Here is a 27556-nt window from a genome sequence, read left to right as displayed (position 1 = left end):
TATATATATATATATATATATATATATATATATATATATATATATATATATATATATATATCCCTGGATATCTTAGTCTCCACCCGACTACACACAGCCTAAGCCGGCGTCTAAGCCTCTAAGCCAGTCCATTTTTCAGCGGTCGGTTGGTTTGTTATTATCCCTTTCCTAACAATTTTTAAAAAAAACCCCAGATACATCGTATCCGGCTGTAAACAAAACATAGTACTAGCCAAATAAATTTAAAACAAGACTGACCGAAAAACAGTTATATTTTGTATATCACAAAGGTCAATTTAAAATCAATTTCGAATCCCTGGGGCCAAATTAGAAAAAATATATATTTTTTTTTTAGTTTTTAAAACATTCCTGAGCCAGTGCGTTCATTCATTCATATACACATACATACATGCATACATACATACTTACATACTTACCTACGCTGTCCTACATACATACATACATACATACATACATACATACATACATACATGCATGCATGGATGCATGCATTCATACATACATAAAATACATACATACATACATACATACATACATACATACATATACATACATACATACATACATACATACATACATACATACATACATACATACATAAAATACCTACGATAAACTTTCCAAATTGTATCCAAAAACAAGGACGCCTATTTAATGATTTCAGTACATCAGATGGAGTTAAGCATACAAATTATTTCACTATTCCAGAGTGGTAAAGGCGCCGATCCTAGTTTAAACATAGACATTAAGTTTAGTTAATCTACAAACCTGTAACACATTTGAATAAAGTTACAACATAGCGAAAAAAGAGTTTGTGACGTTAAAACCGGGAAATGTCTTTTAAAAATACACCAGAACTTGAATCAATAACCGCTACTTCTCAGACGCACGTGCGTTTTTACAAATATGAAAACATGCATTTTGTGGTATTAAAAACAACAGGATGACCGGAAACACTTTTGTTCTAGGAAAATGGATAATCTAAACAATAAAACATAAATAATGTTCGATTCCAGTGATCATAAACGGCTCCATTCGTGAGCAATATTCTGTAGCGTTTAACGCTTGATCGTTTTTCATTTTTAGCCAAAAAACAATGTTTATCGAGAACGTTCAATATTGTTTTAAATATAAAATTGAAATAGCCTTTATTGAAAATAAAAACGTGTATTATGTCATCTCCAAATATTTTGAGTTACAAGTTGGCACAACATTCCATGGTCTCATTTTAACTTTACTTTTTAAAAATTAAATTAATCTTTAATTGTATTACCTTGGCTTGAGCCCATGATCGGAACGTTGAGTCAGAGGAAAACCAGTAACAGCTCTCTTTGAATTTCACAAAATCCTTCTGACATGGTGTGGGAGCTGAAAAAGTGGACGTTCTGTTATTTTTGCTATTGCAGCATTTTTAACACACTGTGACATAACTCAACAGACTATCAGTATTAAACTGGAGACACATATACCGTCTCCTGTGACGTAGGCAGCGTTTACAGCTATAAACGATATCGAATGCTGACATTTGATAAGATAATTAATGTTGACTGTATATTGTAACTGGTTGAATAATAAAATGTATATCAGTGAGATTGCAGCTTTAATATTTGTGGTATTTTCTAAATGTTTATGCAATAGCATATACTCCAGGTTTCAGCTTTGAAATATGGTATATAGAGAATAATACATGAGTGGCCGTTAGATATCTTTTATCTCACGAATTGTTTTAAAATGTATCTAACAAGCGAAAGCGAGTTTGATACGTTTTTAAACAACGAGTTGTGAGATAAATGGTATCTAACGGAAAAACATGTATTATTCTATTTCTTGCATATCCTCGAAAACCAGGTTTTAAGCATATTTTAACATCTTTTCCTACTAAAAGTTGTTTACAGCCGTTGCACTTGTAGCTGACTGACACATCACAGATACAAGAATGGCAGGTTAACTATACTTCACAGTCTAATCGATTTCCATTGTTTAGTTTTTCATTGGAGGTATGACACTGGAGCACCTAGGAGCAGCCAGTCGTATGTCTTGATATGTATTAACAACCATTTGTAACCCAAAATAACGCATGGAGTTCTCATCAACGTGGGTGTAACAAAAATTAGATGGTTAAATAACACATGTATACTCCAAACTTCAGCTTTAATGTTGTTGGTGTTCTAAAATGTTAAACAATAACCGTATACATCAGACTTGTTGTTTAATGTTGATGGTATATTCTAAATGGTTAAATGATAAATGTATACTCGAGACTTCATCTTTAATGTTGATGGTCTATATAAAAAGGCTACATAATAAACATATTATATAGACTTCTGTTGTAATGTTTGTGGTTAAATAATAGGAAATGCTAGTCCCTATATAATGCGTTTAAAAAACAAAACATTTCAAAATGTTTTAACGGAAGTGAAATTGTGTTAATTTACCAACAGATGGAGTACGGTAACTAACTTAACTGTCTATGTTCTGCGATAAATAAGAGGAAAACGCTAATGAATGTTACAGTACTGTATTGGTATGTTGTTATATTACAAAAATACAGAAGGCAAATGACCATGCAGAATATGAATTAATGGTTTGTTTTCTACAGGATTTTGTTAAGAAAAACATATATATGGAGAGGCCAGCTATGTAGAGATAATACTAATGTGTAGATGGCAGACATCAGATTACCTATTACCTCATCTTAGTGTTACTATTACTAATCGTCAACAAATGACGAAAGCAATTTCATAGGGTTCTTTATTAAACGGTAGTCTATCACAAAACCCTGTAAAACAATAACAATAATCTTAAAATATATAAAACACGATGATACATACATCCGCATAAAAAGATACTAACTTTATACAAATATACAGTACTCTCAAGTTATACAAGTATACTTTCTGCGGTATGTTTATAATTTATTTTATTTTATAATACTCTTGATTATATAGAGAAAACACAATTAGATATACTAATTGAATAAGCGCTACTTCAAGCATATAATTAACTATTTATTAATTTAACATTAATAAATAACACTTATGGTAACATGTTCTCAATGTATAAAACTAAACATTAATAAATAATCTAAACTAAGTTACATTCACCATATAATGACAAATACACATTTACACAGTACACAATTAGCACGAGCAGTGAATATACTGCACGGGCCGTGACCTAACAAAAACAAAACAATTGAGATCCTTTCGCTGTGGGCGTAAGGGCGACACAGAGATTGAAGGTCCCGATCAGTTAAGTATAAAACAATTAAAATAATACTAAAACATGGATCACAACTGCTACATAGCATACATAATAAACACAAATACAGGCATTTTCAATTTCTTACCGACATGCTAAATGAATGCTATTAAGTATTAATCATTAAGCTACCACACAGTTTATTATAATTATACTTTAATTATTACACCTATATACATCTTAGCTTTAACTGCATATATAATCCAACTATTAAATAAGCCAGCGTTACTTCAAAACCAAATAACGTTTATGTCTAATTCTTCACACAGATTTATATTTAATACTAACTATAATTTACAAAACTACAATTACTTCTTAATGATATTTGACTTTATGCATATTAATATAAAGAACTGCAAATAAGAAAGGGTAAATGAAACTAACATCAGGATTTCAAAGATGGCGAACTTTTTAGAGTAGGAAAAACATGTCATCTTGCCACGTTCACGTTAAGTTTTTAACATGCTCCTATACCACTAAGGTTTCGAGCATGACCACCCCGGGCTCGGTATCTGGCTGCCGGTGACCCAGTCCGGGGCGATAAATTAATGGGCCAATTTTGACTTTATACCAAAAAGGGAAATGGGCCTTATATAGTTTACTTTTTGTTGCGTCTTTTCTAATATATAAACGAAAAAATAATATATTCTATAATTTAATATAATATATAAATTTTGACGCATTTTTTTAGAACGGGTTACCAAAAAAGAAAAAGTAATTAGAGAACTCATTAACCCTTGACATTAGGTGGTGTTGGTTTCTAAGAGGTTGGGCCTAGGCCTCAGGAAGTCTGCCCAATAGCAGAAGGAAGTTTTATAGAGACACCGATCATATCGGGAACTTCAGTGTGGCCGAAGCCAGGGGAGGTGGACCCGGGGGTAGTGGGCAGTCCCCCAGACACACCTAGCACCCCCTACGGCCGAACCCGCCTACGCATATAGCCTAACCTATTTCTGGTGGCATGCCCCCCCCCCCCCCCCCCCCCCCCGGCATCCCACCCCCAGTCAACCCAACCGTCGTGCCCTCCATTCTCGGTGCTCCAGTAGCAGGCGAGTGGGTCACTAGGGGAGTGACCCCTCCCGCAAGATTGCTGAGTAGGAAAGTTGCGTCCGGCTAGGCTGGCAGAGCGAAACGTATTCGGATGATCACGAAGTCCAGAGGCGCCTCTCCGTAGTCTCGAGAAACTGAAGGTTACATCATTCATCAGACGCTGTGACTCTTTAATTTGGAAGACTAGTGGAGGGATACGTGGTATATTACCAGGTTCCAACCACTAGGATAGGAGCAGCTTCCCGCGCTATTAGGTTCCTATTTCTTTTTATTTCCATAAATATAAAAACAAGTATAAAATAAATTAAAACAATTTAAAACGAGCATGCCAGTAACCTATACATTTTTAAAAGATAAAGCCAAACTAAGAATTAGAAAAAGATTTATACAATATATTTGGCCGGCGTGAAGGGGGGGGGGGGGGGGGGGGGTTACTGCCAGATAACATTCCCCTATCATCAGCCAGGAGTAAATATACATTCACACAACCATTCGACCACAGACTACAGTTAAAAATATATATTGCATATAACATATGAAATACCAATTTAAATTTAAAAATCCGGTACAATAATTAAAATTAGTTATATCCAAACTCCGCAGCAAGCCAGGCGTGACATGAAACGAAAAAGACTGAGAGACGGAGAATAAGGGCGAGCAACGTCCTTCCAACTCCATAGGGGAGAGGAGGTAATAAATAAAGTATACTGCCGCACCCTTTAACTATAGTATAAAACTCCCAGGCGGTCACTTTTGCACCTATCTAACAATGCCTAAGCAGTGGACGCCCAGGAGTGAATTAATTATTTCATTTAAATATTAATTTGAGATTGATAGACAAAGGCAACCACTAACCTGTCCATCACCATTTTATGTTCTTTTGGCGGATTCAATAAATTAAAAGATGTAAACTGTAATTTAATTTTACTTAAATAATTAATTAACTTTAGTCTAATTTTGACATGTTTGGTACACTCAGTCAAAAAATGATTAACATTATCTATTGTATGGCATACCAAACAGTTAGGTGATGGAATTACTTTAATTTTATATTTAGTATCTTTAAGTGCGGATGAGACACCCATCCGCAATCTTGCCAATTTTTTTGCTGCTTTAACATTAAATGATACTGGACCGGGAGGGGCTGCCTTTGGCTTAATATAAGCATGCCACAATCTGGTCCTGTGGTCCCACTCCGTCTGCCACAGCCTACCAAAGTGTGGCTCGGCTATGGAATTAATTTCATTAAAATTATGATCCACCGGTACATTGACCACGGGTTCCAACAAACTCTTTTTTGCGCACGCATCGGCTAGTTCATTGCCAGCTATCCCGATATGTGCGGGGACCCATTCCATGGCTAGTTCAATTCCTTCACCAACAATCTTATTATAATTTTTTTTAATTTTATAAATAATCTCCGGCCTGAAACTATGGGCGCCACCAATTGCCTGCAGGGCACTAAGCCTATCAGAGAGTAGGACATATCTGTTAGGGCTATTAACTTTATGATAACGTTCGACCCACTTCAGAGAATACAGTATGGCCATCAGTTTGGTAGTATAAACTGAGATATTATCCGACAGCCAAGCCCTAATGGCTGTGGGATTTTTTACATTATTATTTTTGATTATAAAGGCCATTCCTGTTTTTCCAGTGTCAGGGTCCTTCGACTCGTCAGTATAGATCTGAATTACGTCCGGGTAGAATTCTCCTAACACTATTTGAAAAATTATTTTCTTGAAGTTGTTGTTATCTCTATTAACATTAACTGCTATAGGTTTTAACTGGTTGACTGGAGAATCAGGTACCAGACTGCGAATTGTTTTAATATATCTTAAACCTTGCCTGATTCTCCTAAGAGCCAAAGGCATAACTCCAAGCTCCACTAACACACTATCATATGGCGTACAGATGGCACCCCCCAACAATAATTTTGAGGGCCCTCCCGTATACGCCATCAAGTTTTCTGAGCTGAGTTTGACTGGCACAGCCAAAAGCCTGGGCACCATATTGCAATCTGGACACAATAAATGCCTCAAAGATCATAAGCAAGGTTTTACGATCTGCACCCCATGGTGTTCCTGATAATACCCTCAATAAATTGAGATAAATTACGCAATTACCAGTAACCTCAGTAATGTGTTCCCCAAAACTAAGATTGTGGTCAAAGATTACTCCCAGAAATTTGACCGATTGCACTTGATTAATAATTATTTCATTATATTTCAAATTCAGTTCACTAATTGATTTAAACTGTCTTTTCTTATGGAAAATTATACTTTTAGTTTTTGCATTTTAAATGGTAACACCCCAAGCTCTGGACCAAAGAGCTAAATTATTAATATCCACCTGGAGATCTTTTTTAAGGTCCTCATAATTATTTGCGATTCTCCAGAATGCAGTGTCGTCTGCAAAGAGACCTACACTTATTTTAGATTTAGTACTTTCGTTTCTGGTAATAAGCACCTCTGCCAAATCATTGATAAAAATTGCAAAAAGGGTGGATGCTATTACTGAGCCTTGTGGGATACCATTTTCAAGTGTTAAAATGGGGGAGAACGAACCACTGACATTAACTGCAAATGTTCTCTGCATTAAAAAATTTGATATAAATGTGAACATTGCAACTTTTACCCCCATTTTATATACTTTCATCAACGATCCCCGTCGCCAGACCATGTCATACGCCTTTTCTATATCTACAAACACTCCACCCACTTTGTGCCCATTCCGCATGGCATCCTTTACCTCGGTTTGAAGGCGAACAATATGGTCGGTGGTGGAGTGATGCTTTCTAAAACCACTCTGGAAGGTAGACAACAAGCTATTTACCTCCAGATAGTGGACAAGGCGGTTGTTAACCATGTATTCCATGATCTTGCACACGCTGGATGTTAATGAAATAGGTCGATAGTTAGTAGGGAGGGAAAGGTCCTTACCCATTTTAGGTAGCGCAAACACTTCCGCATGCTTCCATTCCAATGGGAGGTACCCTTCGCTCCATATTCTATTAAATAATTCCAGGAAAAGTCCTAGCGTTTTCGTGGGCATATTTTTTAGAAACATATAACTAAAGTTATCAGGGCCCGGAGCCGTGGCCTTTCGGCCACCAAAAGCACTACACAGTTCCTGCAATTTAAATGGTGCGTTATAAGGAAGGTCATCTTTCGGGGAGCAGGGTTCATTAGGGATAGGACTAGATTTTTCAATTTTAGATTTTCTATCCTGAAATTCTTTATTATAGTTATTAGTAGAAGAATTATTTTTAAAAGTGGCTCCCAAAATATCAGCTTTATCTTGATTAGTTTTGCAATTTTTATTAGTTTTAAGTATTACTTTAATACTAGATGATTTCCCTTTCACCCTTTTGATCTTTGCCCACAGCTCTCTAACCTTTGAGTTCCTGTTATGGGAACCACAACACTGAGTCTATGATGTGTTCTTAGCTTTAGTAATACTGAGTTTCAGTTTATATTTACTGTCTTTAAAGTTTTTAATATTTTCCTCAGTATTATTATTTTTCAAAAAATTTCTAGACTTATTTCTCAACCTCTTAAGTCTAGAGAGCTCATCTGTCCACCAAGGGACCGGATTATAGTTATTTTTAGTAGTATAGAATGGAATAGTTTGTTTAGTAATATCTATAATAGCTGTAATCAAGTTTTTATTAAATTTATTTATATTCTTATCTCTTATTTGCTCATGATCTAATCTGCCACATAAGTGTCCAAACCGGGACCAATCGGCTCTATTAAAATTCCATTTAGCTTTATATTTAGTTTTATTAATCCAAATATCAGAGATATTGTATGAGGTTTTAATTGGGAGGTGGTCGCTACCCAAGTCATCAAGGACCTCCCACACACAGCCAGCAGCCATATAGCTGGATACCAATGTAATGTCCAGACAAGACCAGGTATGAAACGTATCAGATAAAAAAGTGCTGCTACCATCGTTTAAACAGACTAGGTCTAGCTTTTCGATAAAGGAATCGATAGTGCGACCTTGAAGATTGGTAACGTTCGACCCCCACAGTTTATTAAAATCTCCTACAATAATCAAATTTGTATTATAGTTACCAATCGGTGCCAAAAAAAATTTAAGAGTTAACTTAATACCGGTAGCAGCTGGATGAACATAATAATTAAATATATTTATATCCCCAGATTTAGCATGAATGGTAACCCCCACCACCTCGATATTTGTCTGACTATTCTCGGTCTTAATTTGTGAATGGGAGATACTATTTTTAACAAACGTAGCCACTCCTCCCCTAATTCTATTGTCATTCGTATAAAAGAGTCCAGTATATCCCGGAATTTTATATTCAGTAAACAATTTAGTACGTTTAATTTTATCTGTAACGTTTGCAATTCAGGACTCTTGAATGGCAATAACATCTATATCTTTATTTAAATCCAAATATTTGTTTAAGTTCTGGTCCATTTGTTCCCAGGCCCTTGGCATTCCATTGAAGTATGACTAAGCCCATCTTGTCAACTCTCTTAACATTAATATTATTATTATTATTATTATTATTATTATTATTATTATTATTATTCTTAACCTTCTTATTTAAATGACACTTAGTATTATGTGTAAACATAATGGGGGACGGAACAGTACTGGTTGATGGAAAATAAATATAAGTTAATCCACTTCAGCGTTAGTTCGCGTCTCCACAACTATTAGATCCCTGGCTTTATACCATGAGACACTGCGGGTCTCAATGGCATCAGGATTAACCTTAATAGCCAGGTGATCGTTAAGTACCGGGCATGCATCTCTGGACGCCACAATAATGTCATCCAGAAGGAATTTTTTATGAGGGGCTTTAGGTATCTCTCGTGTCAGGAAAATACCCGAAATAATCCTGACAAGGTCGAGAGCGGTTATGGGCTGCTCAAAATCTAATTTACCCGCCCCAGAGGTAACGCCGGCATAGGTTTTAGAAGTGACAGACCGAGCCGCAGCAGTAACACTAAGCGACTCAGTCTTATTAGTCTTACTTGCGCCAGTTGCCAAAGCGGGACGGTGCGGATCACCGGCTTGGCTACCCTCAGGTCTTGACGAGGGGACCCCATCCGCTATCAGGCCCTCTTATAATCAAGGCACTCCTTGGCGTGAGTGCAATGATTCCCCCTACAGTTCGCGCACGAGACTGAACTGGTGCACGGACTATCGGGGGTCCTCCTGGGGTGGGCGGCCCCACACCTAAAGCACACCGGGTACTCCCGTGTTGATCTGCATTTTCTCTGGGCATAACCCCATCTCTGTCACCTGGCGCATTTGATAGGTTTAATGTGGTAGAGGTGGAGCACATGATCCACCCCCCCCCCCCGACCCAGATAGTCTCAGTCCCGGGGGGTCGGGCAAAGAGGACATCCATGTAGCCGTTATTCCACACCGTGATATTGGTTATGGAAAGGTTGTCATCTTGCCAGGTGAGATTTTGAAAAGAGTAATTGGTCACCAGTTGGCTTAGCCAAATTAGCCAATCGCAGAGCCGTGGTCGGTGTCACAGACCACTGGTCAAAAGCCAAATACCATCCCGAGCTGCAGTTACTGATCCAAAGAATGAACCCACTAATTAAAACTCAGTGCAGGTGTGCTTGTGTACTGTGCAGTGCAATAGCTTAAAATCACGAAAATACCGTCTGGTTACATATGTCGCTGTTCATGCACGATTGAATTTATTGTTATATCGTAACCAGTCATTCATGCAGTAACTCAGCGTTTCTATGCACCATCCCACAGACAGGGTAGTACATACCAAAACCTTTGATATACCAGTCGTGGTGCATTGGCTGGAACGGGAAATAGCCCAATGGGCCCACTGACGGGGGTCGATCCCACACCGTCCCGCTCCGAGAAGAAGTAGGAGTATGAGTAGTAGTAGTAATAGTAGTAGTAGTAGTAGTAGTAGTAGTAGTGGTGGCAGTAGTAGTAGTAGTAATAGTGGTGGCAGTAGTAGTAGTAGTAATAGTAGTGGTAGTAGTAGTGGTAGTAGTAGTAATAGTGGTGGTAGTAGTAGTAGTAGTAGTAGTAGTAATAGTGGTGGCAGTAGTAGTAGTAGTAATAGTAGTAGTAGTAGTAGTAGTAGTAGTAGTAGTAGTAGTAGTAGTGGTGGCAGTAGTAGTAGTAGTAATCGTGGTGGCAGTAGTAGTAGTAGTGGTGGTGGTGGTAGTAGTAGTAGTAGTAGTAGTAGTAGTAGTAGTAGTAGTAGTAGTAGTAGTAGTAGTAGTAGTAGTAGTGGCAGTAGTAGTAGTAGTAGTGGTGGTGGCAGTAGTAGTAGTAGTAGTAATAGTGGTGGTAGTGGTAGTAGTAGTAATAGTGGTGGTGGTAGTAGTAGTAGTAGTAATAGTGGTGGTAGTGGTAGTAGTAGTAATAGTGGTGGTAGTGGTAGTAGTAGTAGTAGTGGTGGTAGTGGTAGTGGTAGTAGTAGTGGTGGCAGTAGTAGTAGTAGTAGTAATAGTGGTGGTAGTGGTAGTAGTAGTAATAGTGGTGGTGGTAGTAGTAGTAGTAGTAGTAATAGTGGTGGTAGTAGTAGTAATAGTGGTGGTGGTAGTAGTAGTAGTAGTAGTAGTAGTAGTAGTAGTAGTAGTAGTAGTAGTAGTAGTAGTAGTAGTAGTAGTAGTAGTAGTAGTAGTGGCAGTAGTAGTAGTAGTAATAGTGGTGGCAGTAGTAGTAGTAGTAGTAGTGGTGGTGGTAGTAGTAGTAGTAGTAGTAGTAGTAATGGTAGTGGCAGTAGTAGTAGTAGTAGTAGTGGTGGCAGTAGTAGTAGTAGTAATAGTGGTGGTAGTGGTAGTAGTAGTAATAGTGGTGGTGGTAGTAGTAGTAGTAGTAGTAGTAGTAGTAGTAGTAGTAGTAGTAGTAGTAGTCGTGGTGGTGGTGGTGGTAGTGGTAGTTGTAGTGGCAGTAGTAGTAGTAGTAGTAGTAGTAGTAGTAGTGGTGGTGGTAGTAGTAGTAGTAGTAGTAGTAATGGTAGTGGCAGTAGTAGTAGTAGTAGTGTGGTGGTAGTAGTAGTAGTAATAGTGGTGGTAGTGGTAGTAGTAGTAATAGTGGTGGTGGTAGTAGTAGTAGTAGTAGTAGTAGTAGTAGTAGTAGTAGTAGTGGTAGTGGTGGTAGTGGTGGTAGTGGTAGTAGTAGTAGTAGTAGTAGTAGTAGTAGTAGTAGTAGTAGTAGTAGTAGTAGTAGTAGTAGTAGTAGTAGTGGTGGTGGTGGTGGTGGTGGTGGTGGTGGTAGTGGTAGTAGTAGTAGTAGTAGTAGCCATGGCACAACCACTACTCCACAGTAGTTGTTGACAGTAGCGTAGCGTGGGTTGCCAGCGACCGGGGCAAGGCAAGTATTGCGCCCCCTAACCAGTAGGCCGTTAGCACTCCCAAGCCCCTTCCACCAGTCCAGAATTTTGCCCACGATACGCCACTGATTGTTGTTGATGTTGTTGTATTGGTGGGGGATTAATAAATAATAATAATAATAATAATAATAATAATAATAATAATAATAATAATAATAATAATAATAATAATAGTAGGCCCCTAATAATTTTTTTTTTTTTTTTTTTAATTGTCCGAAAGTAGGCTTCAAATTAATTCAATATTTTGAAACTTTTTTTCTTTTATTTTGCAGATATGCAGTGGAAATTAAATATATAATTTCAAGATATTTCACCTGTCAGATGCACAGAAACCGCCGTATAAACAAAACATTATCCATAATTCACAATACAGGCCAATACACATGGCCTATACACACTGGTTGTTGCTACAACCAAACTACCCGAAGAACCCAACAAACGAAATCGGCCCTGAACTTTACGTACAAGATAAGACAATAGAGGCGATAATAATAATAATAATAATAACAATAATAATATCAGGGGCGTAGGCTGGGGTTCGCGGGGTGGGGGTTCGGACGGAACCCCCCCCCCCCCCCCCCCCCCCCAATCTGAAGCAAATGGTGTACTTTCAGAACTAAAACATACAGGTTTATACATATAGAGTTTCTGGTGGTGCAAACACACAATAGAAAAAGGGTCCACTTGGTTCATATTCGAACCTCCCAGGTCCAGATCACGCTACGCCGCTGAATATTAAAGGGACATTCCTGAATTTGCCGCATTGTAAGATGTTTCCGACGAATAAAATATTTCTACGATTAAACTTGCATATTAAATATATTTTCTTGTTTAGAATATCAGTGTCTGCATATTCAATGTGTTTCTGGTCGTCTTAATATTTGTAAAACTTCTAAACTGGATATTGTCTTCAAATAATTTCGTACGCACGACAAAAAAAAAAAAAAAAACCCCATATTTTAGGAAATAAGATAAAATTTAACCTAGTACAAGCATTTGAACGACCAGAAACACATTTAATATACAGACACTAATATTTTATGCAGAAAAATATATTTGATATGTAATTACAATTGTTAAAAAGTTTCTGTTAGTCGATAACATCTTACAAAGTGCAGCAAACTCAGGAACGTCCCTTTAATAATAACCTAATACCCTTACCAGTGCATGACATGTTCACTGATGTCCATTGTCCAGTCGATTCACACGTGGATAACGTCATGGTTCCGTTAGACATGATGTAGCCAACGTCACAACTGTAATTGGCTACTGAATTAAAGTTTGTCCCAATCTTAGACGTGATGGCATTTGGAACAACGGGAGGCTCCCCGCAATTAATGTCTGAAAAGATAATATGTATGTTAAAAATAGAATTTGGCATTGGAAAATATATTTTGACATTCAGTTGTGTTGATGGTTAATTATTGGAAATGTTCTACATATAACCAGCACTGGCATAACGTTTATCTGAAAGGTCCAAATATATTTCCATTACTATTAGGGGTGTCTCGATACATCTAATTCACAATACCAGTGGCGGATCTAGAAAATATTACGGGGGTGGCTCGATTCGGATGGAGTGAATCGGCGGAGGCTAAGCCATGGTGGAGTTTCTGGGGGCAAAGTGCCCTGAAGTTTTGGCATTCACGACATTTTACATCCTTATTTCACTGATTTCCGATGATTTAATTCCTAATTAATAATTTCATAAAGTTGATACTTTTTTGCCGTTTTTCTGATTCACACCAAAATATATAGAAAACGATTTAATTTTGTGCGTATCGATGCAAGTCATACTCGTTTCATTTGTACACCTGACTGACCACAGACATATCATTTTCGCTAACGGAATGGTTTTTTTTCATCTTCCTGAATAAAACTTTGCAGTAACAGTATACCCGGTATATTAATTTTATCGTCTGATCATGGGAGTGACGAATTGCGGCAGAAGACAAAATTGAATGGACATCAATACGAAGCCAAAACGTTGAATGGCATGCACTTACAAATAACCGACTAATCAATTTATATTATACCTGGTGTTCGTGAAAGACGATGAAAAAAGGACAGCATATATTGCAATAATGATGATTTTATTTTCTACCACAACACAATAAAGCCGGCTTTACACAAGGCCACGACCGACAAAGGTCATACCATTCAAACCATTAACAGTGGAATTAGTGCCTGTTTTTAAATGGTATAAATGTAATTAATTGCAAGGTTAACGCGATTTATCTGGCAACAGTGGTAATAAAAGAAGAATCAAGGTGAACAAGAAGTGCAGGTATTTCAATAATTAGTCAAGCAATAAGGACACGGATTGCGTGCGGCGTGGATGCAAAGCCACAAACCTGTCACAAATCTGCTTTGTGCTCACTGCACTAGAAAATCCATGCATTGCGATAAAAGCCAGGTCAGCTAGTCTATCTGTAGTCCTGGTAGTACGAAGCCATGTGTGTATTCGTCTAAGGCATGAGAACGATCTCTATGCCTCTTTACTGCCTATGGGTAAGACAGCAAGGATCTTTAGAAGCTCTCTGATGTTGGGAAAGAACATATTGTATGCGTGTTCGGAAAGCAGAGTAGGCACGGAAATATATTTGATATGTGATTACAAACATTAAAAAGTCTCTGTTAGTCAATAACATCTTAAAAAGTGCAGCAAACTCAGGAATGTCCCTTTAATAATAACCTAATACCCTTACCAGTACACGACATGTTCAATGACTTCCATTGTCCAGTCGATTCACACGTGGATGACGTCATGGTTCCGTTAGACTTGACGTAACCAACGTCGCAACTGTAATGGGCTACTGAATTAAACTGTGTCCCATTCTTAGACTTGATGGCATTTGGAACAACGGGAGGCTCCCCGCAATTAATGTCTGAAATGTTAATAGTTATGTTAAAAATAGAAGTTGGCATTGGGAAATATATTTTGACATTCAGTTGTGTTGATGGTTAATTATTGGAAATGTTCTACATATAACCAGCACTGGTATAACGTTTATCTGAAACGTCCAAATATATTTCCATTACTATTAGGGGTGTCTCGATACATCTAATTCACAATACCAGTGGCGGATCTAGAAAATAATAAGGGGGTACAAATGACCGACTAATCAATTTATAGTATACCAGGTGTTCGTGAAAGACGATGAAAAAAGCACAGCATATATTGCAATAATGATGATTTTATTTTCTACCACAACACAATTAAGCCGGCTTTACACAAGGGCACAACGGACAAAGGTCATACCATTCAAACCATTAACAGTGGAATTAGTGCCTGTTTTTAAATGGTACACATGTAATTAATTGCAAGGTTAACGCGATTTATCTGACAACAGTGGTAATAAAATAAGAATCAAGGTGAACAAGAAGTGCAGGCGTTTCAATAATTAGTCAAGCAATAAGGACCCGGATCGCATGCGGCGTGAATGCAAAGCCACAAGCTGTTATGTTGCCCCAATCAAGTCGGAAATGTTTAGTATCCTGTCATATAGTCGATCAAACCAGCTGTCCATTTCAAGACGAATATCATTCTATGAACTGGTGACAAGTTCGATTTTCTAGAAGCCAAAGTAAACTTCCGTAAGTCTACACCTATAGCGCACTCACGAGAGGGAGCATTGGCTCCTGCAACTCTTTTGCACATATGACACTGACAACATGTGCAAAATATAGAGATGTGTCGGAAGCCGTTTGCTTTAGCCTTTGTTGAAGAATCCCAATTCCATAACTCGTTCGTTGGGTACATAGTTTCGTCACATGAAGGCTCGCATATCTCATTCAGGGTTATTACAATAAACTCATATAAGTCATGGATAGTTTCAAAAGCAGAGTGTCTTTCGATCCAGCGTGTCTTGCACATATTCTTCAACTTGTGTATGTTGGCATTTGGGGCCAGGCTATCAATGATCTTTTCAAAGAATGTTTATTGATTTGGAGAATTGTCGAAGAAGCTGAATAAATCTCGACAAGAATCCATTATGTTTCCAATTTGTGGAATTTTGTATGCATAACATATAACCAGGTTCAGTGAATGAATGAATGAATGAATGAATGAATGTTTAACGACACCCCAGCACAAACATACATATCGGCTATTGGGTGTCACAAATGGTAGGTATATGAAACATATATATATATATATATGGTATATATATATATCTGATTGTATATATATATATATATATATATATATGTGTCTCGATACATGTGTGTATGTACAAACCACAGTGTAAGGAGCTGTGGGTGAAAAGTAAAATACAATACTTAAAATCAAGGTAAGTCCAAGTGAAGGCAAACAACAACCTTGATACTCTGCATCAGGTGCATACTTTTGCTATTTCAGCATGAACCCCTGTTGTGTTTGAGGACATAGACGCCGTTGTCTCATATGCTTGACCGCGACATTTTTTTATTTTGAAAAGTGTGCACACTGTTCAAGGCACTGACGAAATGTGTCCGCAATCAATGTTGCTGCAACGTGAATTACTTCATTGTACACAGTTGTACTCGTGTACCATACATTCTTGGGGCCCGATACAAGATAATTATGAAGTACAGGATTAGATTTGTTCATAAGGGCGCAATATTGCAATGAAATTGCCTTCATTGCATATGTCTGGCTTTAAACAATCTATTTCGTCATCTCTGTGTCCACGCAATGCAATTTGCTGCTTGGCACATATTAATACTGCGTCATACCATAAACCATTTCAAGACGAATACCCTTTTATCTGGTGACATGTCTTAATAATTCCTTTGATTTGTCTGTAGTTAGCAAGAGTGCTAACAAAAGTCCGCAAGTTTTTGCCTTTTCGTTACACTGAGGAACAGAACACATGAAAGACACCAAAGCCCTCTGTAATCTTTATGATTGCTGACCGGCCTCGGTGGCGTCCATTAGGCCATCAGTCTACAGGCTGGTAGGTACTGGGTTCGGATTCCCTGTCGAGGCATGGGATTTTTAATCCAGATGTTAATTCCAAACCCTGAGTGAGTGCTCCGCAAGGCTCAATGGCTAGGTGTAAACCACTTGCACCGACCAGTGATCCATAACTGGTTCAACAAAGGCCATGTTTTGTGCTATCCTGCCTGGGAAGAAGCGCAAATCAATAACTCCCTTGCTGCTAATAGGAAAGTTTAGTCCATGTAGTGGCGACAGCGGGTTTCCTCTCAAAAGTATGTGTGATCCTTAACCATATGTGTGACGCCATATAACCACAAATAAAACTTGTGTTGAGTGCTTCGTTAAATAAAACAATTTCTTTCTTTCTGAACGATTGCTGATGCAAGCTACCTAAGCTACTCGAGCCATTTCGACTGAAACATCACATGCTTCTTGTCCTTATGTATTCGGCTATGAAGTGTGCATGATGTACCAGGTTTCCAGCAATTATCCATCTGCTTACCTTTTCAGCATGACTTATACCTAGCTGTCCAGGTGTTAGGAAAACGGTGGAAATGTCATATATATACACACTATTTATATATATAATATATATCATATATATGTAATATATGTAGTTTTTGTAACTGCATGTAAAACCACAGTGTAAGGAGCTGTGGGTCAAAAGTTTATACAATACTTAAAATCAAGGTAAGTCCAATAATGCTAATACGGAAAACCTGATACTCTGCATCAACCATCATACTTTTGCTATTTCAGCATGAACCCCTGTTGTGTTTGAGGACATACACGCCGTTGTCTCATATGCTTGACCGCGACATTTTTTTATTTTGAAAAGTGTGCACACTGTTCAAGGCACTGACGAAATGTGTCCGCAATCAATGTTGCTGCAACAAAGCAATACTAATTGCACAGTTGTACTACGTACATTTTTGGGGGATCGGACATGATTTTAATTACGTAAAATACAGGCGTTGATTTGTTCATACGAGGCAATGTTGCAAAAAAATTGCCTTCATTGCAGTCTGCGCTTTAAACAATCTATTTCGTCATAACTGTGTCACGCAATGCAATGCAAAATCGAAACATTTTTCTGTACATTTTGTGATGCTACTTGTTTAATGTATTTCACTAAAAGGGGGTGGCTAGCCACCCTATTCACACCCACTCTCTAGATCCGCCACTGAATATGATACCGCACGTATCACGATGTATAACCCTCGAAATGTGTAATTAATTGAACATTGGGGCTAGACGTAGCCCAAGGGTAAAATGTGCACTTGATGTGCCGTCAGCCTGGGATTAATCCCGGTCGGTGGGTCCATTGTGTTATTTCTCGTTCTTGCCAGAGCACCGCGACTGGTATGTCAAAGGTCGTGATATGTGCTATCCTGTCTGTGGGATGGTGCACATAAGAGATCCCTTGCTAGTAATAGAAAGATGTAGCGGGTTTCCTCTCTAAAACTATATGTTAAAATTACCAAATGTTTGATATTCAGTAGCCGATGAGTAACAAATCTATGTGTTCTGGTGGTGTCGTTAAACAAATTAAACTTTAACTTTTAATTAAAAAGCTATCTAACCAGTTTATAAAATTGTTATTGCCTTTGGTGGAATCTGCCCCATAATATATAATACATTGAGAACCTGAACGTTATCCAGTATATATCATAGTACAATTTAAAGAAAGTTTGTTTTGTTTAACGACACCACTAGAGTACATTGACTTATTAATAATCGGCTATTGGATGTCAAACATTTGGTAGGTTTGACATAGTCTTAGAAAGGAAACCTACATTTTTCCATTAACAGCAAGGAATCTTTTATATGCACTATCCAACAGGTAAGACAGCTCATACCATGGCCTTGATATAGCAGTCATGGTGCACTGGGTGGAACGAGAAATAGCCTAATGGGCCCACCGACGGGGATCGATCCCACACCGGCCGCATCAGGCAAGAGTAAAATTCAAATGCTATTTTACTGGTATCGATTCATCACTAGAGATTAATCCACTGTATTAAAGGCATACTGTCACAGCTTTAAGGACCATATTTCTCAAAAAATGGATAATAAATAAAAAAAGTATATTAATTGTTGGAAACCAAATCTAGCTATCGCATCACCTTAATTGAACCATGATTGAGTGAAATCCATGTCATCCCTCTCGGTAATTTTAGTTTTTGAATTATGGACCATTGTCATAATTCATTATTTTTTTTACAAAATGTCATTAATAAATGGAGTATGGTGGTTATGAAGATGGTTGATAAAGTACATTTAGAGACAAATGAAATTATTTTTGTTCAGGTAAAACTTTGTCAGACCATTAAATAGGTCAGTGGTCTCTGACAATATGCCTTTAATACTAGTGTACAAATTATTATTATTCATATGGGCAGAGTCAAGTGGGGAAAGAACAGTGTCCTTTCTCTAGAGAAAGAAAGAAAAAACAACAACATTTCTTCACCTAGATACGTTGTAACGTCATAAACAGTGCTTCACTATAGCCGATTAAAGGAACATACCCTAGTTTTTAAACACTAAGGCATATTTTGTTTACTATTAGAGCCGCTTTTGATAACTGAAATCATACTTTACTTAGATTTTATTGTTTAAAGGGACATTCCTGAGTTTGCTGCATTGTAAGATGTTTCCGACTAATAAAATAGTTCTACGATTAATCTTACATATTAAATATTTGTTATTGTTTAGAATATCAGTGTCTGTATATCCAATGTGTTTCTGGTCGTCTTAATATTTGTAAGAAGCCCAAACTGGATTTTGTCTTCAAATAATTTCGTACGTACGAAAAATTATATTTTATGAAAGAAAATCAAATTTAACTTAGTACAAATATTAGAACGATCAGAAACATGTTTAATATACAGCCACTAATATTTTATGCAGAACAATATATTTGATATGTAATTACAACCGTTAAAAAGTTTCTGTTACTCAGGAATGTCCCTTTAAGTTATCCATTTCCGTGCATTCGAAGTGTTTTTGATCATCCTGGTGTTTTGAATATCACAAACTACATTTTTTATATTTTTAAAAAACGCACGTGCGTCTCAGAAGTAACAGTTATGGAGTTTTAGTCTATTTTTAGAGGGTATTTCACCATTTCAAAGCCACAGACTCATGTTTCACTCAGTTGTAACTTTATGCAAATATAGTACAGGTTTGTAGATTAATTAATCTGAGTGTTAATTTTCACGGGTTGAAACTAAGGTCTGTCCCTTTAATTGTTTGTAAGAATGGTTTCCATGGTGGAAGTCTTGTCAACAACTAACTTACGTCAAAAGCGATACATACGTCACAGCTATGACGCAACGCGGCCTCTTGTTCTCAATTTGATAACAATATTGTTCGAAAATCTTGCATAAAAGGATAAATATTGAAAATGGGTAATAAAGATAATACCCAACTCGCTACTCGACAATACCGTTTATCTTGCACTCGTGAATTGATGTTGTCCTTCCCTCGTGCAAGATAAACGGTATTGCCTCGTAGCTTGTTGAGTATTATCTAATGACTGATTAAAGTTTCGGGGCGGGACGTAGCCCAGTGGTAAAGCGCTCGCTCGATGCGCGGTCGGTCTGGGATCGATCTCCGTCGGTGGGCTCATTGGGCTATTTCTCCTTCCAGCCAGTGCAGCAAGACTGGTACATCAAAGGCCGTGGTATGTACTACTCTGTCTGTGGGATGGTGCATATAAAATATCTCTTGCTGCTAATCGAAAAGAGTACCCCATGAAGTGGCGACAGTGGGTTTCCTCTCGCAATATCTGTGTGGTCCTTAACCATATGTCTGACACCATATAACCGTAAATAAATTTTGTTGAATGCGTCGTTAAATAAAACATTTCCTTTCTTGATTAAAGTTTCGAATCCCAAATTGATTATGCATATGGCTATCACATCTTACTATTACAGGCGCTTCTTTGTTGAAAACATATGAACATGACTTACTGGTCAATAATTATAATCACGACATTACGTACACTGTAACTCATCCGACGCTTCAAATTATAAATTATTTAACATAATAATAATAATAACCCAACTCTGCTGCTTTCGAGACATAACTGGCATTATACGTTTTAAATTTCAAACTATAATATTCCTAATGGAACGAGCCGAACACAAAATGTACCACTACAAAACTATACCAATGGCGTAGCCAGCATGAGGCTTACGAATTTCCACAGATATATCTTATTTTCCCATGACACTGATATTTATTTTACAGGTCTGGGTTGGCCTCGGCGTTTTCTCCTCTCTGGCTACGCCCCAGTACACCATAGTCGGGTTTCGTTGTATATTTATATGAATGTTGTAATGCAATCGTTTTATTTTTTTCCCCACGATTTAAACAATAGCTTCATTTCGCATGCATTAATAAATGTGATACGACATGATGATGGTTATGGTAGATGGTGATCGTGAACCTTGACGTGTTAAATTGTGACATTTCAGTAAACAGCTGATAAAAGGAATGTTGAGTTTTATGATAGTATTTGATGTATTTGAACTTAATATTAACATACAATGTATATGGTACGAGTAACGTACACATTCATGTATTATGTACAATGAAACCTCTCAAAACCGGGCACCCTGTAAACCGGAATTCCCTCAAAACAGGACGTTTTTTCATGGTCCATTTTTAAATATACGTGCACAAGATAACCTTTTTAAACCGGATACCTCAGAATACCGGACATTTTACTTGGTCCCTAGGGTGTCCGGTTTAGAGGAGTTTCACTGTATATGTATTATTTGTGGAGATGCTTATGTGATTTAGGGTCAAGTGTGATTGCATATTTTCCTGAGCACAAACACAACGTCGATTGAATTTCCGAAACTGCGTGTGTGCGAATTTAACGAGCTGTAGCTGCTACTGTGAACTGTGAACAATTTCATCACAACTGTCCTATTAAAGACGTCGTAACAGTCTCCTTTTTTCATTTCAACTATGTTCGTGCTTATATCCAATTAAGGTTCAAGCATGCTGTCCTGAGCACACACCTCAGCTATATGGGCTGTCTGTCCAGGACAGTGGGTTAGTTGTTAGTCGTTAGTGACAGAGAAGATGGTGTAGTGACCTTACACCTACCCTTTGGGTCCTTAAGAATAGAGGTTATGGCAAGCATTGAAATTGCGCCATCTGACACCCATCTTTTAGATATGGTCTGACTTTAAAATAGAAATTTCCCTTCAAGTGGCACCCAGGGCACGTGCCATACCTGTCATACACTAGGCACGGCATAGTGAAGTTTTCTTATACCGATACGCCATGGTTTAATGATAGATGCAAGCTACAGGTTTATTTATTGCCTTAAGTTTTACAACTCATCAGCATACATAATCAATACTAGTATATATACAATATGTACAGTATAATGGTAGGGAGTGATTTTTTATTTATAATATGGTGAATGTGAAAAACGCAATACAAACTTTATACATGTATATCTATACAATATAAAACTAGATTATATCAAATTCTTTCGTAAATTGTTTGCCCGAATTAAATATTTCCCAAAATTACTGAGCTCTTTGGGTTTTCTTCAATAGTTAGTAGTTGAATTAGCTTAAAAACACTAGGTCGTCTGTAATATTACGCTTTAATAAATTTGTGTCTCAGATCATTATTTCGATGACAATGCAGTATAAAATGGAATTCATATTCGACATTATAAAATGCTTATCGTAAAACTTTGCATACGTTTAATACTGAACGTGGCGTTACCAATAGACACGCACTAATTGTGGCTAAACGACTATACTAATGTCATGAACTTCATAGAAGGTTTGAAGGTAATAGAATTGGATACCTTAGAAAAAGTGATCCTAGACAGCTTTGTTTTTGTTTATTTAAGAAGTGCAAATGTATACCGAAATCTATTCTATCTCTGGATGATTCTTTAAAAAACATTTTAATGGTTTAAGCAACAACACAGACGTCCCCCCGGATGCAATAGAAGAACATAATGGATGTATTTATTCGGAGCTCGACTACCCAATCACCGAGGAAGAGATCCAGAATGTAATTAAGGACTTAAAATCATGAACATCGCCTGGAAAAGATAATTTACTCAAGGTTTCAAGACACGTTTATTCCTATGTTGTCTCGACTTTTTAATGCTATATTCAGTCATGGTACATTCCCATCGAATTGGTCTGAAGGTATCGTAATTCCTCTGTTTAAGAAAGGCGATGTAAATAATATAAATATTTCCAGAGGTATTACACTGGTTAGCTTATTGAAAACAAAATTCATTATTTTAAATAACAGATTACTCAAATGGTCACATAATATTATATCAGATGCTCACTTTGATTTTAAACCAGGTTACGACACAACGGGTGCTATTTTTGCATTCCACACTGTTATAATGAAAATACTGGCCAGAAAAAAAACAAATGTATTGTTTTGTAGATCATAGAGAGGCCTTTGATAGTGTAAAGCGATGTAAATTAGCGCGTTCCGGTGTTACTGGCAAACTGTATAATGTTATACAATCAATGCAGAATTACGAAATGTTTGACATCCAATGTTTATTCTCTTTATACATAAATGATTTTGAAAACGAGTTATTTAGTGGCTTTTGTGAGTCTAATATATTTACATGACATTTCATTGTTTCTTTTAATGCATGTCGACGATACTGTTTTTCTGTCAGAGACAGCAGATGGTCTTCCGAAGATGCGTGATGTTTGTGGGTGGGTTTTTTTTCATATAGCTGTAAATGGAATATTGATGTTAATATAGAAGAAAAAAACCCACCCTGAACTTGTTGTATTCAGAAATATAGGACCCTGGATGTGTAAATAATGGTGACTTAATTAAAGTTGTTGATTGTTTTAACTACCTTGGATTAAAACTTAATTTTAATGTCAAATTTACTAGAACACAGTATGTAATTGCCTCACAGGGTAGAAAATATACGAATCATATTTGAAGAAAGTGTAATAATTTATGTCTGAATAAAGTAACGAAGCTAAACGTCTTTGTTCAGTGCTTTAAATTATGGAAGTGAAGTATGGGCTTTTCCTCCCGCTCATGATACTGAATATGTGCATTATGGATTTTTGTAAACGAATTTTGAATGTTAAAAATGTTTGTTTTAATAGAACTAGGACGAATGCCTTTGCACATTGTCGTAAAATCAGAATAGTTAAATATTGGATGAAACTGTTACATGCAAATAGCGTTGTTTTGTTTTAAAGACGTATTTAGTACACTTAACTGATCAGTTTATCCAAGAGTAAGATGTTATAATAGACAAATCTCGTAAATGTCAACTCTATATATACAACATTAATTACAACATTTTGTCTTTTTTCCAATCAACTGTTCATTGAACAAGGGGGATATTATGGCAAAGAACGATCAGAAAGAAAATGTAAATTGTGCAATAAGGACTGCATAGAACATGAATATGACTACATTTTGATATGTCCATTGTATATAGATCTACGATCTCGTTATATTAAGAAATATTATTGAATGTCGTTCCGCCAAATACACAATCTCTCATGTATATAATTCTGTGTATGTATCATTACATATTTTACACCTATGAGCCGCAACGTTTAAAGCAAACAACCTACATTATACCAACTACCTTTAAATATTTATAATTGTAGATTTTTAGTTTAGTGTGTCGTTATTACCTCGGCATATACAACCGTTATAATACAGACTGTCTATTTGGACACCATAGTTTACACGTGTGTGTGTGTGTGTCTATGTGTGTGTGTGTGTGTCTGTGTGTGTGTGTGCGCGCGCACGTGTGTGTGTGTCTGTGTGTGTGTGTGTGTGTGTGTGTGTGTGTGTGTGTGTGTGTATAAACAGGTAGATAGATAGATAGATAGATATCTTCATAATTGTCTTCAGGATAACAATTATTATTCGTTTCCCCACTTGGTGAAACTTGTCATTGCCATCATTATCATCATAATTATCACAATTATCACAATTAGTCTAATCATCACAATTATCACCATTCAGTCATGGTACATTCCCATCGAATTGGTCTGAAGGTATCGTAATTCCTCTGTTTAAGAAAGGCGATGTAAATAATATAAATATTTCCAGAGGTATTACACTGGTTAGCTTATTGAAAACAAAATTCATTATTTTAAATAACAGATTACTCAAATGGTCACATAATATTATATCAGATGCTCACTTTGGTTTTAAACCAGGTTAAGACACAACGGGTGCTATTTTTGCATTCCACACTGTTATAATGAAAATACTGGCCAGAAAAAAAAGAGTATTGTTTTGTAGATCATAGAGAAGCCTTTGATAGTGTAAAGCGATGTAAATTAGCGCGTTCCGGTGTTACCGGCAAACTGTATAATGTTATACAATCAATGCAGAATTACGAAATGTTTGACATCCAATGTTTATTCTCTTTATACATAAATGATTTTGAAAACGAGTTATTTAGTGGCTTTTGTGAGTCTAATATATTTACATGACATTTCATTGTTTCTTTTAATGCATGTCGACGATACTGTTTTTCTGTCAGAGACAGCAGAGGGTCTTCCGAAGATGCGTGATGTTTGTGGGTGGGTTTTTTTCATATAGCAGTAAATGGAATATTGATGTTAATATAGAAAAAAAAAAAAACCCTGAAATTGTTGTATTCAGAAATATAGGACCCTGGATGTGTAAATAATGGTGACTTAATTAAAGTTGTTGATTGTTTTAACTACCTTGGATTAAAACTTAATTTTAATGTCAAATTTACTAGAACACAGGGTAGAAAATATACGAATCATATTTGAAGAAAGTGTAATCATTTATGTCTTAATAAGGTAACGAAGCTAAACGTCTTTGTCCAGTGTTTTAAATTATGGAAGTGAAGTATGGGCTTTTCATCCCGCTCATGATATTGAATATGTGCATTATGGATTTTTGTAAACGAATTTTGAATGTTAAAAATGTTTGTTTTAATAGAACTAGGACGAATGCCTTTGCACATTGTCGTAAAATCAGAATAGTTAAATATTGGATGAAACTGTTACATGTAAATAGCGTTGTTTTGTTTTAAAGACGTATTTAGTACACTTAACTGATCAGTTTATCCAAGAGTAAGATGTTATAATAGACAAATCTCCTAAATGTCAACTCTATATATACAACACTAATTACAACATTTTGTCTTTTTTTCAGTCAACTGTTCATTGAACAAGGAGGGATATTATGGCAAAGAACGATCAGAAAGAAAATGTAAATTGTGCAATAAGGACTGCATAGAACATGGATATGACTACATTTTGATATGTCCATTGTATATAGATCTACGATCTCGTTATATTAAGAACTATTATTGAATGTCGTTCCGCCAAATACACAATCTCTCATGTATATATCTCTGTGTATGTATCATTACATATTTTATGCCTATGAGCCGCAACGTTTAAAGCAAACAACCTACATTATACCAACTACCTTTAAATATTTATAATTGTAGATTTTTAGTTTAGTGTGCCACTATTACCTCGGCATATACAACCGTTATAATACAGACTGTCTATTTGGACACCATAGTTTATTCCCTTGCCCCTTTACATACAAAAATGTGTATATCTATGTGTGTGTGTGTGTGTGTCACACACACACACACACACACACACACCACACGTGTGTGTGTGTGTGTGTCTGTGTGTGTGTGTGTGTGTGTGTGTGTGTGTGTGTGTGTGTGTAAACAGGTAGATAGATAGATAGATAGATATCTTCATAATTGTCTTCAGGATAACAATTATTATTCGTTTCCCCACTTGGTGAAACTTGTCATTGCCATCATTATCATCATAATTATCACAATTATCACAATTAGTCTAATCATCACAATTATCACCATCAAAACAGTTAACGTTTGTTATGTTTAACGACACCACCGGAGCACATTGATTTACTAATCATCAACTATTGGATGTCAAATATTTGGCAATTTTGATATATAGTTTTAGACAGGAAACTGGCTACATGGTTCCATTAGTAGCAAGGGGTCATTTATATGCACCATCCCACAGACAGAATAGTACATAGCATGGCCTTGCAAATACCAGTTGTTGTGCACTGACTGTAACGATAGATATCCCTATGGGTCCACCGGTGGGGATCGATCCTAGTGCGACAACGCATCAGTTGAGTGCTTTACTAATGGGCTACAGATACCGATACCTTCTGTAAGACAGTTTCCTTTGGATCCAAGCTGCACACACACCTGGTTTTCTGCACACGATTTGCTGCGACAAACACTACTCTGAAAAACAGTCTGCCAATATATCTTTCATACTGGCTAGTCGAAAGGTATGAAGAAAAATAATTCCTTTCTTTCTCTCTTATTTTGTTTATATGACCCCGTCCCCTTTCTTTCTGTAGTTATGCTTTTCCAATGATTGATATTTGTTGGTGCACTGACGGAAATCTCTAAAATGTGCACGTATTTTTGAAGATTACTTTGGACACTAATACTGAGAGAGAGAGAGAGAGAGAGAGAGAGAGAGAGAGAGAGAGAGAGAGAGAGAGAGAGAGAGAGAGAGAGAGAGAGAGAGAGAGAGAGAGAGAGAGAGAGAGACTCAATGGATAGATGTAAGACCACTACACCGTCTCTCCCACTAATCACTAACAGCTAACAAGTAACCCACTGACCTCGACATATATAGCGTGCTTGAACGTTAATTAGATATAAGCACGAAGATAAATTGAAATAAAATGGTAGAGATGAGTTGAGAGAGAGGGGGGGGGAGGAGGGAGGGAGAGAGAGAGGGAGGGAGGGGGAGAGGAGAGAGAGAGAGAGAGAGAAATTAAGAGAGAGACCGTAGAGAGAGAGAGAGATAAGTACGGTCCTGAGTTATCTAAGGATCATGAAATAAAAGAGTGTAGAAATCAGGGAACCTTGAATAATTCTT

General features: G+C 36.9%; 1 protein-coding gene across 1 annotated transcript in view; it reads right to left on the bottom strand.

Moving 5' to 3' along the window:
• Positions 1-27556, bottom strand: part of LOC121392789 (aggrecan core protein-like) — a 35443-nt gene that overhangs the window by 6088 nt on the left and 1799 nt on the right. The window contains exons 3-4 of the mRNA XM_041523866.1: positions 26826-26907; positions 1295-1389 (exon numbers count right to left, since the gene is read on the bottom strand). Coding sequence (XP_041379800.1) covers positions 1295-1389; positions 26826-26907 — 177 coding nt within the window. The remainder of the gene's footprint in view (positions 1-1294; positions 1390-26825; positions 26908-27556) is intronic.

This window comes from Gigantopelta aegis, unplaced genomic scaffold, assembly GCF_016097555.1.
Source record: "Gigantopelta aegis isolate Gae_Host unplaced genomic scaffold, Gae_host_genome ctg4502_pilon_pilon:::debris, whole genome shotgun sequence".
NCBI classification, from domain to species: domain Eukaryota; kingdom Metazoa; phylum Mollusca; class Gastropoda; order Neomphalida; family Peltospiridae; genus Gigantopelta; species Gigantopelta aegis.
This window is presented reverse-complemented; position numbering and strand designations above follow the sequence as displayed.